The sequence below is a fragment of the Ammospiza nelsoni genome, chromosome 1, assembly GCF_027579445.1.
Source record: "Ammospiza nelsoni isolate bAmmNel1 chromosome 1, bAmmNel1.pri, whole genome shotgun sequence".
Taxonomy (NCBI): Eukaryota; Metazoa; Chordata; class Aves; order Passeriformes; family Passerellidae; genus Ammospiza; species Ammospiza nelsoni.
The window spans coordinates 142,354,224-142,367,608 of NC_080633.1; the positions used below are offsets into that span (position 1 = coordinate 142,354,224).

The following is a 13,385-nucleotide window of genomic DNA, read 5'->3' on the forward strand; positions in this document are numbered from 1 at the left end:
TCTAAATTATTTTATAGCTTGTTCCTGGAAATCACAGTTCCCTGAGCTGTCTGAATGTTTGGTCCTTACTCTATAAATCACTTGTTTTTAGAAGCAGAAGGGATCCAATTTCCCAGGTGTGTGCCCATTCCTACAGTTGCCCCACCCCTTCTGCTACTTTTCCCGGGAAAGGGAAAAATCTTGACATTGAAAATTAAGGGAAAAACCTCTTCTTCTAGGTGAAGGGTAATGCTTCCCTTCTGGCTATGAGGTAGCTGGGAATAGAAAGGTTGATGCAGCCAGTTTTGCCCAAGTTTCCAGAAAGTCCTGGGCCTTGGCATGTATTTGATCATACTTGTGTGCTGATTTGTGGACCAGGGAGACACATGGAAGAGCTGAATTTTATTTATTTTATTTTATTTTATTTTATTTTATTTTATTTTATTTTATTTTATTTTATTTTATTTTATTTTATTTTATTTTATTTTATTTTATTTTATATTTTATTTTATTATTTCATTTTGTTTCATTTTATTTCACTTCTACTTCAGTTATGAAGGTTATAGCTTAAGGTGTTGCTCTTGCCTAATGAATGAGCTGGATGCTTTGGAAGTCCAGCTGATGGTGCTCTGAGGGCCATCTGTGTCCTCAGCTCCCAGTTTCTCATAAGCTCTTTGGAGTGAGGGCCTGTGTGTTTTATGTTGCCATCACAAATAACACACTCTCAGCTTGATATCCGTGATTGACTGTGCATGTCACATTTCATGCCATAAAAAACATACGCACGAGGTTGGAAGGACAAACATGCTTTTGACTTCTCTGCCAGTTGTAGTTCAGTTTGCCTGCAACCCTTCTTCCATTGTGTGTTGCTACTTTTCCCCTGAAAAAATTTCCAGAGCCCCTGGAAGAAAAAACAGGCTCTATTTACTGACATTTGTTCCAAGTTATTATGAGCAGACAACTCTTGTAGGCTATAAACAGCATCTCTCAGCCACAAGCCTTCAGTCAGAACCTACCAAGGCCAAAGACTTCCTTCATTTAAAAAGGTCTGAATTAGCCATTAAATATCACAGCAGCTTGAAGAACATCTATAGGACCTCTCTGCTTTCCTCCTTGGTCAAGGTTTGAGCTGGCACTCTGTTAAGTTGCTGGGAGTCTTCTCTGTTGGATGCCCTGCGTGCACACACATGAGTTAGTCCACACTGTGAATTAATTCATTAGTTAATGAATTAATTCAGCTGCAAGTTCCACTGCAAGGGAGTGCCAGGGCTGAAATGTGCCCTGAAGCACTGAGGTGTTGTTGACACAGCCTGGGTGATGAGGAGCCTTTCCATGTTTCTGCACAGGATGAACTCAGGGTCAGTGGGATGAGGAGGAATCATTCTGTGCCATCTGCTCCCTCTCTGGCAAACCTCAGTGCATGGCAGGGAGTGTCCTCCCGTGGCTCACCCCCCTGTGTGTCTCCAAGGGACACAGCCCTGACAGGCTGTGGGACACTGTCATGTATGCCCGGACGCGCTGGCTTCCCATTTCACATCTGCTGATGGTCCTCATGCCAGAGGCCAAGTTTCCTTCACAGAGGCTATATTCTGCAGTGCTCAGGCTGTCTCCAAGATCCTACCCAGGGAATAGATAAACAGAACAATGTTTGAGCCTCTGGTACATTTTAATGTCATTTTCAGGGAAATATATGTGTCATAACAACACAAAGCAGGCACAGTTCCCTTGCTTTCGATCTGCCTGGTGCCAGGGTCCACGTCATTTCAGCATTGAAACAGATCCAGCAAGATCATGGCAACTTTGCTTTCTGCAGAAGTGCCTCTTTTGCCCCTTGGTCTGTACTTGTCTCTTGTCTTCCAGCAGTGTTCCTTACTCCTGTCAGGGAATGTCACGTACTGTTATGTTAACATCTGATTTTCACTGGAAACCCTAGGGAATTGGGCCCTTATCTCCACATACCATGCACATCAAAATAGTTTAATCAAGCCTATTAATTCCAGGGCTTGCTGCTGATCTGGATAAAACACTGCCCTTTCCCAGCACTGAAGTTTTGTAGCCAAGTTTCACATGCAGCATTCTCCATTAAGTTTGTTCTCTGCTCCTTGGGGCTGAACACATTCCCCTATGGTCTCCCAGGTCTTAAAGAGAAGTGCCAGAGTTCAGCTCTGAGGCCCAGATTGATTTGGGCTAATTTTCCAGACCAGAAGCATCCCATCAGTTTGAAAATATGGACTTGAGAGCCCTTGGTGTCACTTCCTGGTGCTCTGGGCGGTCATTGCCAATTCCAAATGTTGGTTCAGGGCAACTGCAGAGCCTAGGAAGGCGCCCAAGAGCAGAGAGAAAACTCAGAAATGTGCCAAGACCGGGGCAAAACTCAGGGGATGTCATTACAGAGGTGGCACTGGGGGATCTGAGGAGGCAGACATGCCTTTGTCCTTGTCCCAGCATGCCTGCTTTAGGGAGGGGTGGAGGGACATGGCTCATTCATCAGAGGGCAGAGCCTGGTCAAGAAACAAACTTCAGAGAACTGGACATGGGAAGGTTAGATATAGGAGGATGGTTACAGGCATCTTCCTGACCAGATGAAGAAGTGGACCAGATTATTCTGCCTTTTCCCACCTCCAGCAGGGTTTTACCTCGTGGCTCACCCCCAATTCTTAAGGCAGAAGTTTCCAGAAGCTGTAGAGATGCCTTGTGTTTAAAGCAGCCACAAGACATGTGCCTGTTGGCCCAGGGCTGCTCAAGATGTGCTGCTGCTTGCTTTTCTGGGAAAGGGTTCTTGCAACATGAAAGAAGTGCAGGCAAACAAAGAGCTCTGGGGAGAGAACTGACAGGCAGCAGCTGGAGCCAGTGGGTGACTTGCAGAGTGACAGAGCAGTTGGGCTCCTCGCTACCCTGCTACTATTTTGGAAACATCAATAAACAGAAGAGGCCACACCAATCTCTCAGGGCTCCAACACAAACTCTGAGGAGCCCTGTGGACACTGGTGGCACCAGCAGCCTGAGACATCAGTTTGTCCATAAGAACTCTGCTTCATTTGGACTGTGGGCAAACTCATCGAATTTAGCCACTGAAAACATCATTAGCAGTCCACTAATTAGCAGATCTCAGCTCCTTTGCAGGTGAAACTTTGCACTGAGGAATTCACGCTCATTGTGCCATGGAGAATACGACTTCAACTTCTGCTGGGGGAGCATTCAAGCTGCTGGAAAAAAGTATGGATGTTCATGTTTTTAAAAAGGGATTGTTTGTGCTGCTGTCAATTATTAATGGCTCTCAGGTCAGGCTAAGGAACAATGCCAGGGATAAATTACCCTGTATGCTATTCAAATATGTTCTACCAATTGTTTCCTTCTCAACTACAGGATTCACCTCGCAATGAACTCCTTGGCATTTGGAAAAAGAGGACTGACAAAGAAATAAACTTGGTGTGCCCATTTATTTATGCATTGACATCTTTCCTACTTTGTCAGGTGTGTTTAATCAGAAAGAAGTAGGAAATGCATTATAATTATAAACATATTACTGCAGAAAAAAAGGCTGCCCTTGGAAAAGACTGCATTGTTTGATAAATGGTTACAGTGAAAAAATACAGGCTTAACCTACGACTCTTTGCTGAGATCAAAGCAAAGTTGCTGCCACAGGGTCCCTGTGCAGCAGGACTCAGCTCTGGGTATGCAGCAAGGCAAGGGGAAGAAAGTTGAAAAGAAAATGCAATCTCCTCCCTTCCTTTTCTTTTTTTGCCTGAAACTTTTCCCCTAGTACTAAAAACAAAAAAAATTTTAAAAATGACTCAACCATTAAATATTTGCTGTTAAAATTAATAGAATTAGTGAAGAACCCAGCTGTGAACACAATAACTAGGGTCATGTCCAAAGCCCCTTGTTGAAGCCATGGAGAGACATTGTTTTCGACAGGTTCTGACTTGGGATCCTGATGAGCCAAAGCAAAGATGTAGTTAGGGAATAACCCTGGGAGATTCTGGATGTCCTGCAGTCTTTCCACGTGACCTTGCCCAAACTTGCAAACATTCCTTAACAGCTGAGCCCCAGTTAGTACTGTGCTGCTGCTGTGAAAAGCAAAATCCTTCTGGGCTCTGAGAGCAGGAATGCTGTAGGTAAGATGCAGAAAGGGTTTATTGCCCTTCTCAGCACTGCAAAGCTGAGCCATGGACCTGCAATTAAATAAATATAAAAACCACCAACAGACAAACTGAAAATTGTCCAGAGGAGAGCAACAAAAATGATCAGAGGTCTAGAAAACATGACTTATGAGGAAAGATTGAAAGGGCTGGGTTTGTTTAGTCTACAGACTTTGAAACATTCTAATAAACTCTAAAGATGTAAAAAATATTTCGCATCTAAAAGGGGTAATCAATTGCCCTTTATCTCTGCGGCAGAAGGTACAGCACAAAGAAGATAGTATTAAAAGCTCTGAGGCCAAAATACCTCAAGTTTGTTACTTGGGGAAGGATGAGAGCATCTCGTGGGAGATTTTCAGTGTTTTGGACAAGTACCATGAGGGACTGGGTAACTCACTGTCCCATGGAACAGACTGGTTTCAGCCATGTGGTCCTACAGTTTCCTTTATCTAGTGACTGTGTCAGGGTACCTGAGGACAAGGCCTTGGAGATTATGAACTTTTAGAGCACTCCCTGATTTGAAAAAATGTGTCAGGTGCTCAACCTTTATAGAAGTTGCAAGAAGAAATCTTTTTAAAAAGCCTCTTTTCCATGGCTTCCATGGTTATTAAATGAAGAGCAACAAATTCCCACCTTTTCATGGGGCAATCATTGCATTGTGAAGAACCTTGCTGCTCTCCCATAGGGGATTCCCATCTAGGTGAGTACTCAAATGCTTGAATATTTAGATGATCAGACCTCTGAAAAAGCATGTAAAAGTGCACCAGGTGGTGACAACCTTGCAGATCCTGCTCCAAACATTCCCTTCCTGACAATGGAGAAAGAGGTACCTTGGCCAACCCTTGCTAGGAGTGCTTTTACAATTGTAGAGCAGTGAGGATGGTATTAGGTACTGGTCCAGGTGGTGCTCAGCACCTGATCAGAAAAGCAACATCCCTTCTCCCCATCGTGCCCACCCAGAGCTGAGTATCCCATCCTGGAACTGTGTGTGCTTCTCCCCACCTGTGACTGAGCAACTTTGTTATCCCTTGTCTGTCTTGGAAAGGCTCAACACTGTGTTCTGATTTCAACCCCTCTTCTTCAAAGAGCCCCAAAAGTTTTGTCAGAGTCTGCATCAAAACTCACCACAAGACAAAAGCACATTAGAAACCAGGTTTTGAATTTAATGCCCAGCAATCCCAAATTCCTTGAATTATGGGCACGAGGCAAGAGGTTGAGAAGGAAAGGAGCACAAGGTTGCAGCCAGAGCAGAGCTGGCCATAGCCCTTGGCATCTCCAAGTACCTCTGGGTCGAGTGGGGGCTCCCCAAGAGATGGGGGAAAGATGCTGTGCTCAATCCTGCCACAACCCTGCCTCTTTTTGCACTCCCCATTTCCTGCCCAGCTCTGCAAGGTACTGCTTGGTCCCACATGAGCACAGAGAAAATCACTAGTTATATGATATGGGAATTAAAAAAAAATCTCTTTGCTTCTAAGTGTAAACCTATGACTGAGGCAATGGTTTGCAAACATGGGATTATGGCCCCAAGTCAAGTTTTTTTTCCCCTCAGTTTTGGGTACAGTCACGAGCCTGGCAGGAATATGTGTCAGCTAAAATGCATGGCAGCAACTGGCGTCTCCTGGAGTTTGGAGCTGAGTAGGGTCACAACAGGATGGAGTTTGGGAAGGCAGCACTGCAGGGTTAGGAATAAACATCTCCCTGGGGCAGACTTTCCATAATTGGCCATGACAAGGCTTCTTTCTCCAGAGAGCTGGAGCTGGTCTGTGAGGAAACAGGATGAATCACTGCTCCCGCTCAATTTGGCAAATGCCATGATTTCGTTCTGCTCTGCACAGGGAGGAGATGATGATATAGACTGAAGGACAGAAGAGAAATCTAGCCAAAGGCTTCTGAGGTGGGAGAGGAGTTTGAGTTCCCACTCATTTTTCACAGGTTTACTCAGGCCCTTAGAAGGAAACCCTGGCAATACCCACTGGTGCAAAAACAATTCCCTTTATCAACAAAGGGAGGGAACAATGGGGACTCCTGAACACAAAGCTCATGCAAACAATAATAGCCCTTTTATTTTCCATTGTTAAACCAGCAGTTGATACTAAATACTTCCTTCCAGCCCTCTACTTTGTCAACTATTTCTGTCACTCTTCTGCTCAATTTATGGGACGGGATCTTAGTGTCTGGAGCTGGTTTTCTGCAACGTGGTGGTGACCACATGACTGTGCAGCCTTTTGTGAAGAGGAAGTTGAGCACGGTTTCCCTTGTGCCATCCTGTATCCTTTGAAAAGTTCCACTTTTTTTTCAAATATGAAGAAAAAGGGGTGTTGTTTCTGCTGGCCTTTCTCTGGATAGTGGTCATCTGTAAAGCTCCTTGCTATCTCAGCAATCTTACCAAGCCCAGTGACCTAACAGCAGTTCACAGCCTCTTCAGTGTCTGATGATTAATCCCCTCCCTTTCAAAGTATGCACTTAGTGGCAGAACCCCACGAAAATATTGGTGGAGCAGAGCTGTTTTGCCAAGTGGCAGATTTAGACTTGCTCTTCTTGGAAAGCTGGCTTCCTGTCACTGGCTTTGTCTCATGGGCTTTTTTCCAGTGGTTTGGAGAGAGGAGAAAGGGAAAAAGAAATTGTTCCTCCCAAATACCTCTTCTCTTTTACATCCCCTTTCCTCTATGTGTCCTCTGCTATTCTACATTTCAGGAACTCCATCAGCCAAAGTCATCCTAACTAACTCCACTGCTATTCCTCATGCCAAAGGAGAAGAAAGATCCCTGCAAAATAAGATCCCTTGAAAAAGAAGGTGCAGACAATTTTGATTTCCATCCTGTCTTCTCCTGATTCTTCAGAGGCCAGGCAGATGGAACAAAATTCTTCCCTCACTGTGGAAGAGTGTTAGCTCAGAAAAGTCAAATCTGCTTCTTGTTGCAATACGAGAGTTCGGATCAAGCATCAGTCTTTTGCCAATTTCTAATTAGCTGATAGGAACATTAAAATTTTATTTCTTATGAGCTGACCACCACAGCGAACTCAGGCATCTGCTCCTGGGCTGGTTATAAGACTGCAGCTTGAGGCTTCCTATTCTAAACACTGCCACCACTGGAAAGGAAAGCTTGGTCAGCAATGAGCAGCAAAGGGCTGTGGCAGGCAGCTGAGTTTGCATGACAGCAAAGATCTTACTTTTCATGGAGACAGCAGCATCCCCCTTCACTTCTGAAGTCAGTACAAGGACAACTCCCACAATGGGTTCTTAAGCCATTCTTTCTCCTGTTTCCTCTTGAGATGCTGGGTAAGGCCTCCAGACTGGACTCAGCAGCACCACATGCAATATCAGCCAGGTAAACACAGTGTGAGCAAAGCTCATGGCCTTTCTGGCACAGGGTCTGGAAGGACTAATGCCGGGGGTGCCTTCAAGGTCAGGACGTTGTGTGACCCCAGGAAGACTCCCCAAGTGCTCTCTGCAGAGTGAGGTGGGCTCTTTCTGGGAAGAAAAGCACAAAATATCAAGGAAGTACCAAGAGTTGTTTAGAGAAGGTTAGAACAGGGGACACACTGGAGTGTCAGGCACCCATGGTCAAAGAGTCTGTGTGGCAGTTTCCCCTTTGGTGCCCATGTGTCAGTCTCTGGATCATAGCAGTCCAAGGAATCCAGGTCCTTGATGGCATTGTCTGAGGTGAGACACCGTCCTCCTGTGACATACAGCTTGTTCCTGATGACAGTGGCCCCATGATGCATTCGTCTGTCCTTCATGTCTGCACATTTAACAAACTTGTTGCCTTTTGTATCATAAGCAATTATTCTCCGGGTGTACCCTGAAGGCAAAGTCAGAGGTGGAAGAGACAGATGGGAATTAAGCACTTATGGCCAGAAGGAATAATAATGGTATATTTCATGCTGGTCTTCAATAAAACATATTATAGCAGTACATAATTTGGAAGAATTAATATATCTAAACTAAGAAGTGATGATGTGTCACAGGGATGCCTCGCTGTCTATCTTCCTTTCCTGTCTGTCCTCATCCTGTCTCGTAGCACCTTGGCAGCCAAGGCTTGATGAGTGCCATAAAGCCCACCCATCAGGCAACCAATCTATCAGAGTTGGGCTTGCAGTTACCTGCATATGCCTTCAAGCATCTGAAAATATTTCTTTTTACCAAACAGAATCTTAGAGCTTCACTTGGAAATACAGAAACCAGTGGCACATGGGATGGGCCTTGTTGGGTTGGAGTTGTAGCTGTCTGCTGACTGGGGCTGAGTATGCAATAGCATGGTGCCACCAGTGCTCACTGCACTCCTGAAGCCCTCAGCATCACATCTGTGCTGCCACCATGCCAGTGAGCCACTGGGCAGCTCCTCCTCTGAGGGGTGAAATAACCTCGTATCAGCTGAGAGGCGATACGATACGATATGATATGAGTGCTGGTGAAAGGGCCACTGCACTGGAGCAGTGGGGGTGTGGAAGCCTGGTACCCAGCAGGACCTTGCCCACACAGAAAAACATGAGTGTGGTCTGAGGTGAGGGCAATCTGCCTGATATAAGCCTGATAGTCTTGGACCTTTGGACTCAGCCCTCCCCTCTTCTCACTGCAAAGGATAGCAGTGGTCTCTCCCTGAGGGGTGACACCGCCTTGAAGTCCTGTGCAGTTTGGGTTCAATCCTCTGCTTTGCTAAAGATGCTGTGTGTCTCATTTTTCCTTAAAAAATTCAACACATGCTTAGTCCCAGCAGTCTGTAGTCAGGGAAGAGGCATTAAGGACTGTAGAGGGCCCAGTTATCAATGACATGATACTCCTGACTGCCACAGGCAGAGGCTGGTCCTCAGGTTGAAAAAGACACAGAGAAGTTTCCTCTTTCCAAGTGTTTCACACTCCTTTTGGGATATTTCACAGTTAACCCCAGGAGGCAGCTAAAAGACCAACCAACACCTCATAGACCTACAGCCCACCCATCCTGGCAAGCCATCCATGGCCTTGTGGTAACCCTGCTTTCCATTCTTCCAAGTGAGGAGACAGGGAGGACCAGGCTGTGAGTCAGGAGGGGAGGGTCAGGACCCCCATGCTCCTGGCTTCCTCCTAAGAGCAGTAACTTCCATTGGCTTTTCCTCAGTTTTCTCCACCCAGGTACTGCTACTTGGGGTAAGAAAGTGCCTCATGGAGAATTTATTTCCACTTCAATTGCCATGAGGCTCCAGAAGAGAAGTGGGCACACTCCATGAGGCTCCAGAAGAGAGTGAGCACACTCCTCCTTTCCTTCCCAAGATCCAGGTGCTTTTTGAGGGAGCACCCCAAACAGTGAGGCTGCAAAAACCCCCAGGATCTGGGCAGGGGGAGGGAGAGGGAAGGTGAAACAGAGCCCTTACCACCTACGATGATAATCTGGTCTCCAATCACAACAGCTGGTGCACAGACATTCTTCACTACTCTGGTCTCCATACGAAACCATGTATTCCTGGAGACATGGTAAACCTGGCAAAAAAATATTCACACAGCTGTTTATGTTTCATTTTAACTTACATCTGTAATGACAGAGGAACTTTGGGTTTTATTTTGCCCTAATAAATACAATCCTCTGGCTCAAACCACTGGAAATCTGAGAATGTACCCACTTTTTTTTTCCTAACATGTCCCCTTGGAAAGCATTCTGGATCCCCAAGATTGTCTGCTGAGGAGATGCTAGCACATGCACTGAAGGAGTGTCTGCCATATGAAAGCTTCTTGCAAGGCTGTTAAATCACTGTAACTAGTTCTCCCAAAGGGCAAGCTGATTCATTTCATTTTCCAGTTATCCTGTGTATTCCTTATTAGCCTTAGCAATTTCCTGGGCAAACAAACCTCAGCTTCAGCTAGCTCTGCTGGCAGCCGCTGTGTTTGCCCAGCTGCTATATTTATGCTAGCGACTGGTATGCACTCAGACTGGCAAAGGGACTTAGAGTGGTATCTAAGTCATCGATTTACGTGAGAAAAAGAGCTGTTGCCAGATGATGATCATTCAATCATCTGCATCTGTGTGACACAAACTTTTATGTTGTGTTATCTGCTTCTTAATATAGCAAATATCACCAGGCCATCTCTCCACTAACTGATAAATACATTTCCTTCCCCCTGATAATGAAGTACCGTTATAAAGCATTGCTCATGCCCTTGTTGCCATCTTAGCTTAATGATCCTTCTTAGTTAAAGCACCTTGAACAGTGAAAAGCACTCATGGGAAAAAAACATTTCAATCTTGCTAAAGCTTCATATCTGCTAAGTAAAAATGTAATGTATTTTTTCCTCCTGATAGAGTGTAACGGCTGAAAGCAGGCAGAGAGCCAGCAACATGTGGCAGGAGCCCCATTTTTAACACAGCTGTTTATCCCAAATGACTGTCAGTTTAACTTCTGGCCCTTTGATGAGTGAGTATCTAATCACCCTAATGATCGTGTTTGCGTTTGCTGTGAGCGAGCAGGTGCAGGCTGAGGCCCCGCTCAGCGCCACGTGCAAGCACTGATTTTGGTGAGATTGGCAAGGGAGCTGCTGCTGCCTGCCATGGCATCACCTGTGGCAGCCCTGGCCCTGGGGCCCACCAGTGGCACGGCTGACTGACACCCAAAGCAGCACCTCTGGGGCTGCTGCCTGAAAAACATTCAGAAGAGGAAAATGGAAGGGCTGCAATGCTTCTTGAGGCCATGGATCAACCCATCCTGCCTCTTGCTGCAACACACAATGACATTTTTTGAGTGGTTTGATTTCCTCATGAAGGTGATGGACTGCTGAATAGCTTAGAGGAAATTGCCTATGACAAGCAGGACTGACCATTACCTGGATAAGCCGAACAGGGTTTTGCATTATGTCTTCTCCCCCAAAGAGGTAAACCCTCTGATCTTTGGCAGCAACAGCAGGGTGAAGGACGGCAACAGGCATGTTTGCCATGCTCTCACAGGTGTTGTAGACACTATCGTATCTTTCCACAGAATTCAGGATTTCCTGGTTTTCACCAATTCCACCGAATGATAAAATATAATTTTTATATGCCAGGCTTCTGTGGGAGTAACGTGGAATTAGCATGTGCTCAATCAACCTCCACTGATTGAGTTTGAGGGAGTAAATGTAAATATTACCACTGACCAGACTTTTCTTATTGACAACAGGCATCCCTCCAAGCACAAAAACATTGCTGTGCAAACTCACTGCAGAGGCTTTGTAGAGGCGCATGGGAAGTTTGGCCAGGCTCAGCCATTGGTTTGTCTTCTCGTCATACAGCAGGACATCCCTTGTTGTCTGCTGGCTGTCCTTCCTGCCACCGATGATGATGAGGAACTCCTGGTTGGAGTACCTGCGAGGAACATGCACCATGGGTTTGATGTCAGGCATGTTGGTGCTGTACAAGGAGAACATCTGTCTCCAGGCTGACTCCAGGATGCTCCTGCAAGTGGGTGAGGCCTGAACGAGCGAGTCATTAGCAATGAAATGGAAGAGGAAGGTTGGATGGACATACTGAAGTCGGACCTTCTTGAACAACTCTTGGATGTAGCCTTGTCGTGCCTGGAGGTCGTGCCGGATCCAGACCATCAGTGCCTCAAAGACCTGCTCCTCCTCCCCACAGAGCTCATCATCCCCAAGGTAATCGATGAGCTCTGTGGGACAGAGCTCCTTCAGGTCCTCAGAAGAGGCCACCAGAGGAAAACATTTCAAAGCCATAGCCTTGGCTTTCTTATTCAGGCTTTGGCAGTTCAAGACTTTTGCCAGTCTGATCATGCTCAGACAGTTGTCAGGGGTCAGCTTGTCCTGGAGGTAGGTAGAGCAGGCCTCAAACAGCTTAGTGTATTGCAGCATGGATGCAGTCTCCAAGAGGCACAAGACATTCTCAGTGGATATGAGAATCTCCCCAGTGTAAACATAAAGGATAATCTGATCCAAAATATTGGCATCAATGCCCTTTAGAATGACTTTAGGCTGGTGACTCTCCCTGAAGTTGTTACAGAACATTGCCTTGAAGTATGGGCTGCTGGAAGCCAGCACATTTCGGTGACAGGGGATTTCAAAGCCCCCGGAGCAGAGGGTAACATCGGTCAGCATCCTGCTCTGCCGCAGAGCATTCAGCTGCCTCAGCAGTTCAGAGGAGAAGTCCTGGTCTTTGAAGAGAAACTCTTCAGTGGACCCCTCTTCCATAGCAAAATATGAGAGAGATGAATTCTGGACTTGGCAGAAAAAACCTCCAAATTCTTAGCAGCTTTTATTGAAAAATCCAGCTCCAAGGGAACAAATCAGGACTTTGATGTTGCTGTAAATATCCGTTCACTATTACACATAAAAATGGAACATGGTTTAAGCACAGTGGGAAAATAATAAAGAAGCCAAAAGGTCGCTAAGACCCTTTAAAACTTTCATAAAGTTATCAGATAGGTTGCAAGTCTGAGGTCAGCACTGCCTGTGTTGTTGGCAAGAAGCAAAAGCACTGAAATTATCTCACTGATTTTGGATTAAAGCTGGAGGGCTGAAGCAATTGGTTTGTCCATTTCCATCATGTTGAATAAACGCACTTAGACATTTATTCACAATTTTAAAGTATTAGCAGTTTAGTAGCTTGTGCCTCTTTCCTCTAGAGTTAGTCACTCCCAAAGAATGCAAATCTGGCAGAGCTGAACTCTGCAGCAGGACGAACAGAACCCTAGAGGCTGGGAATCTGCATTAAAAGTTATTTATTAACTCTGCTTAGCTGTGGTTTTTTTATGTTAATCAGACACACAATGACTAAATTAAGTGCCAGGCAGAACAATATGATGAGTATCTACGGTCATGGCTTAACTGCTCAACCTGCAGTGGAACCGAAGGGTAGAAACGTTTACCTTCTGCTGTCCTTCACTGCATGCACTTACTCTCTGTCGTTTATTCTCTGCTGAGTTTTTCCACAGCTAGAGCCTGGGCAAAACCCTACGAACCCATGGGAGGTTTCTTTCGGTGGGTAGGTGATTCATAGAGGGTGGTTTCTGCCGTGTTTGTGCCGCTGCCGGGCGCGCAGGAGCGGCGGGCATTGTGTACATTCCTGCGCTAAGAATAGCGCGCAGCGCTCCGCGCTCTTATCGCATGTGACGCCGCCGCTGCCTTTTGCAATGACCTGGCTGCTTCTGAGCATGCCCGGGTGGTGTTTTTCTGGCAAATGTTTACATATAATAAATAGACACGGAGAGGAAAGTTCACTTATAAAAGTCCTGGCTGTCCGTTTGGAAACAGTGGCAGGGCGCTGTCCTGAAGTGCCTGGGAACTGGAGAAGCCTGTAAACAGTCTGCAATGCC

At 45.8% G+C, this 13,385-nt stretch overlaps 1 protein-coding gene across 2 annotated transcripts; it reads right to left on the bottom strand.

Moving 5' to 3' along the window:
• Positions 1 to 515: 515 nt before the first annotated feature.
• Positions 516 to 12,309, bottom strand: KLHL38 (kelch like family member 38). Of its 2 annotated transcripts, none has more exons than XM_059478883.1 (3): positions 10,912 to 12,309; positions 9,471 to 9,576; positions 516 to 880 (listed from the first exon to the last, which is right to left on the bottom strand). In XM_059478883.1, the coding sequence occupies exons 1-3, from the start codon at positions 12,259 to 12,261 to the stop codon at positions 849 to 851; spliced, it is 1,488 nt and encodes a 495-aa protein (XP_059334866.1). In that variant the 5' UTR covers positions 12,262 to 12,309; the 3' UTR covers positions 516 to 848. The 2 variants fall into 2 exon arrangements, with proteins under 2 accessions (XP_059334866.1, XP_059334858.1); XM_059478875.1 differs by lacking the exon at positions 516 to 880 and adding an exon at positions 6,160 to 7,924.
• Between the last annotated feature and the right edge of the window lie 1,076 nt (positions 12,310 to 13,385).

Bases quoted from the DNA above. Each gene is read 5' to 3' on its own strand.
- KLHL38 (XM_059478875.1), bottom strand. From the start codon at position 12,261: ATGGAAGAGGGGTCCACTGAAGAGTTTCTCTTCAAAGACCAGGACTTC. The intron at 9,577-10,911 runs GTAATGGTCAGT...TTTTTTTGCCAG, and splicing joins ACCCTGTTCGGCTTATCCAG to GTTTACCATGTCTCCAGGAA. The intron at 7,925-9,470 runs GTAAGGGCTCTG...CTTTGCCTTCAG, and splicing joins CCAGATTATCATCGTAGGTG to GGTACACCCGGAGAATAATT.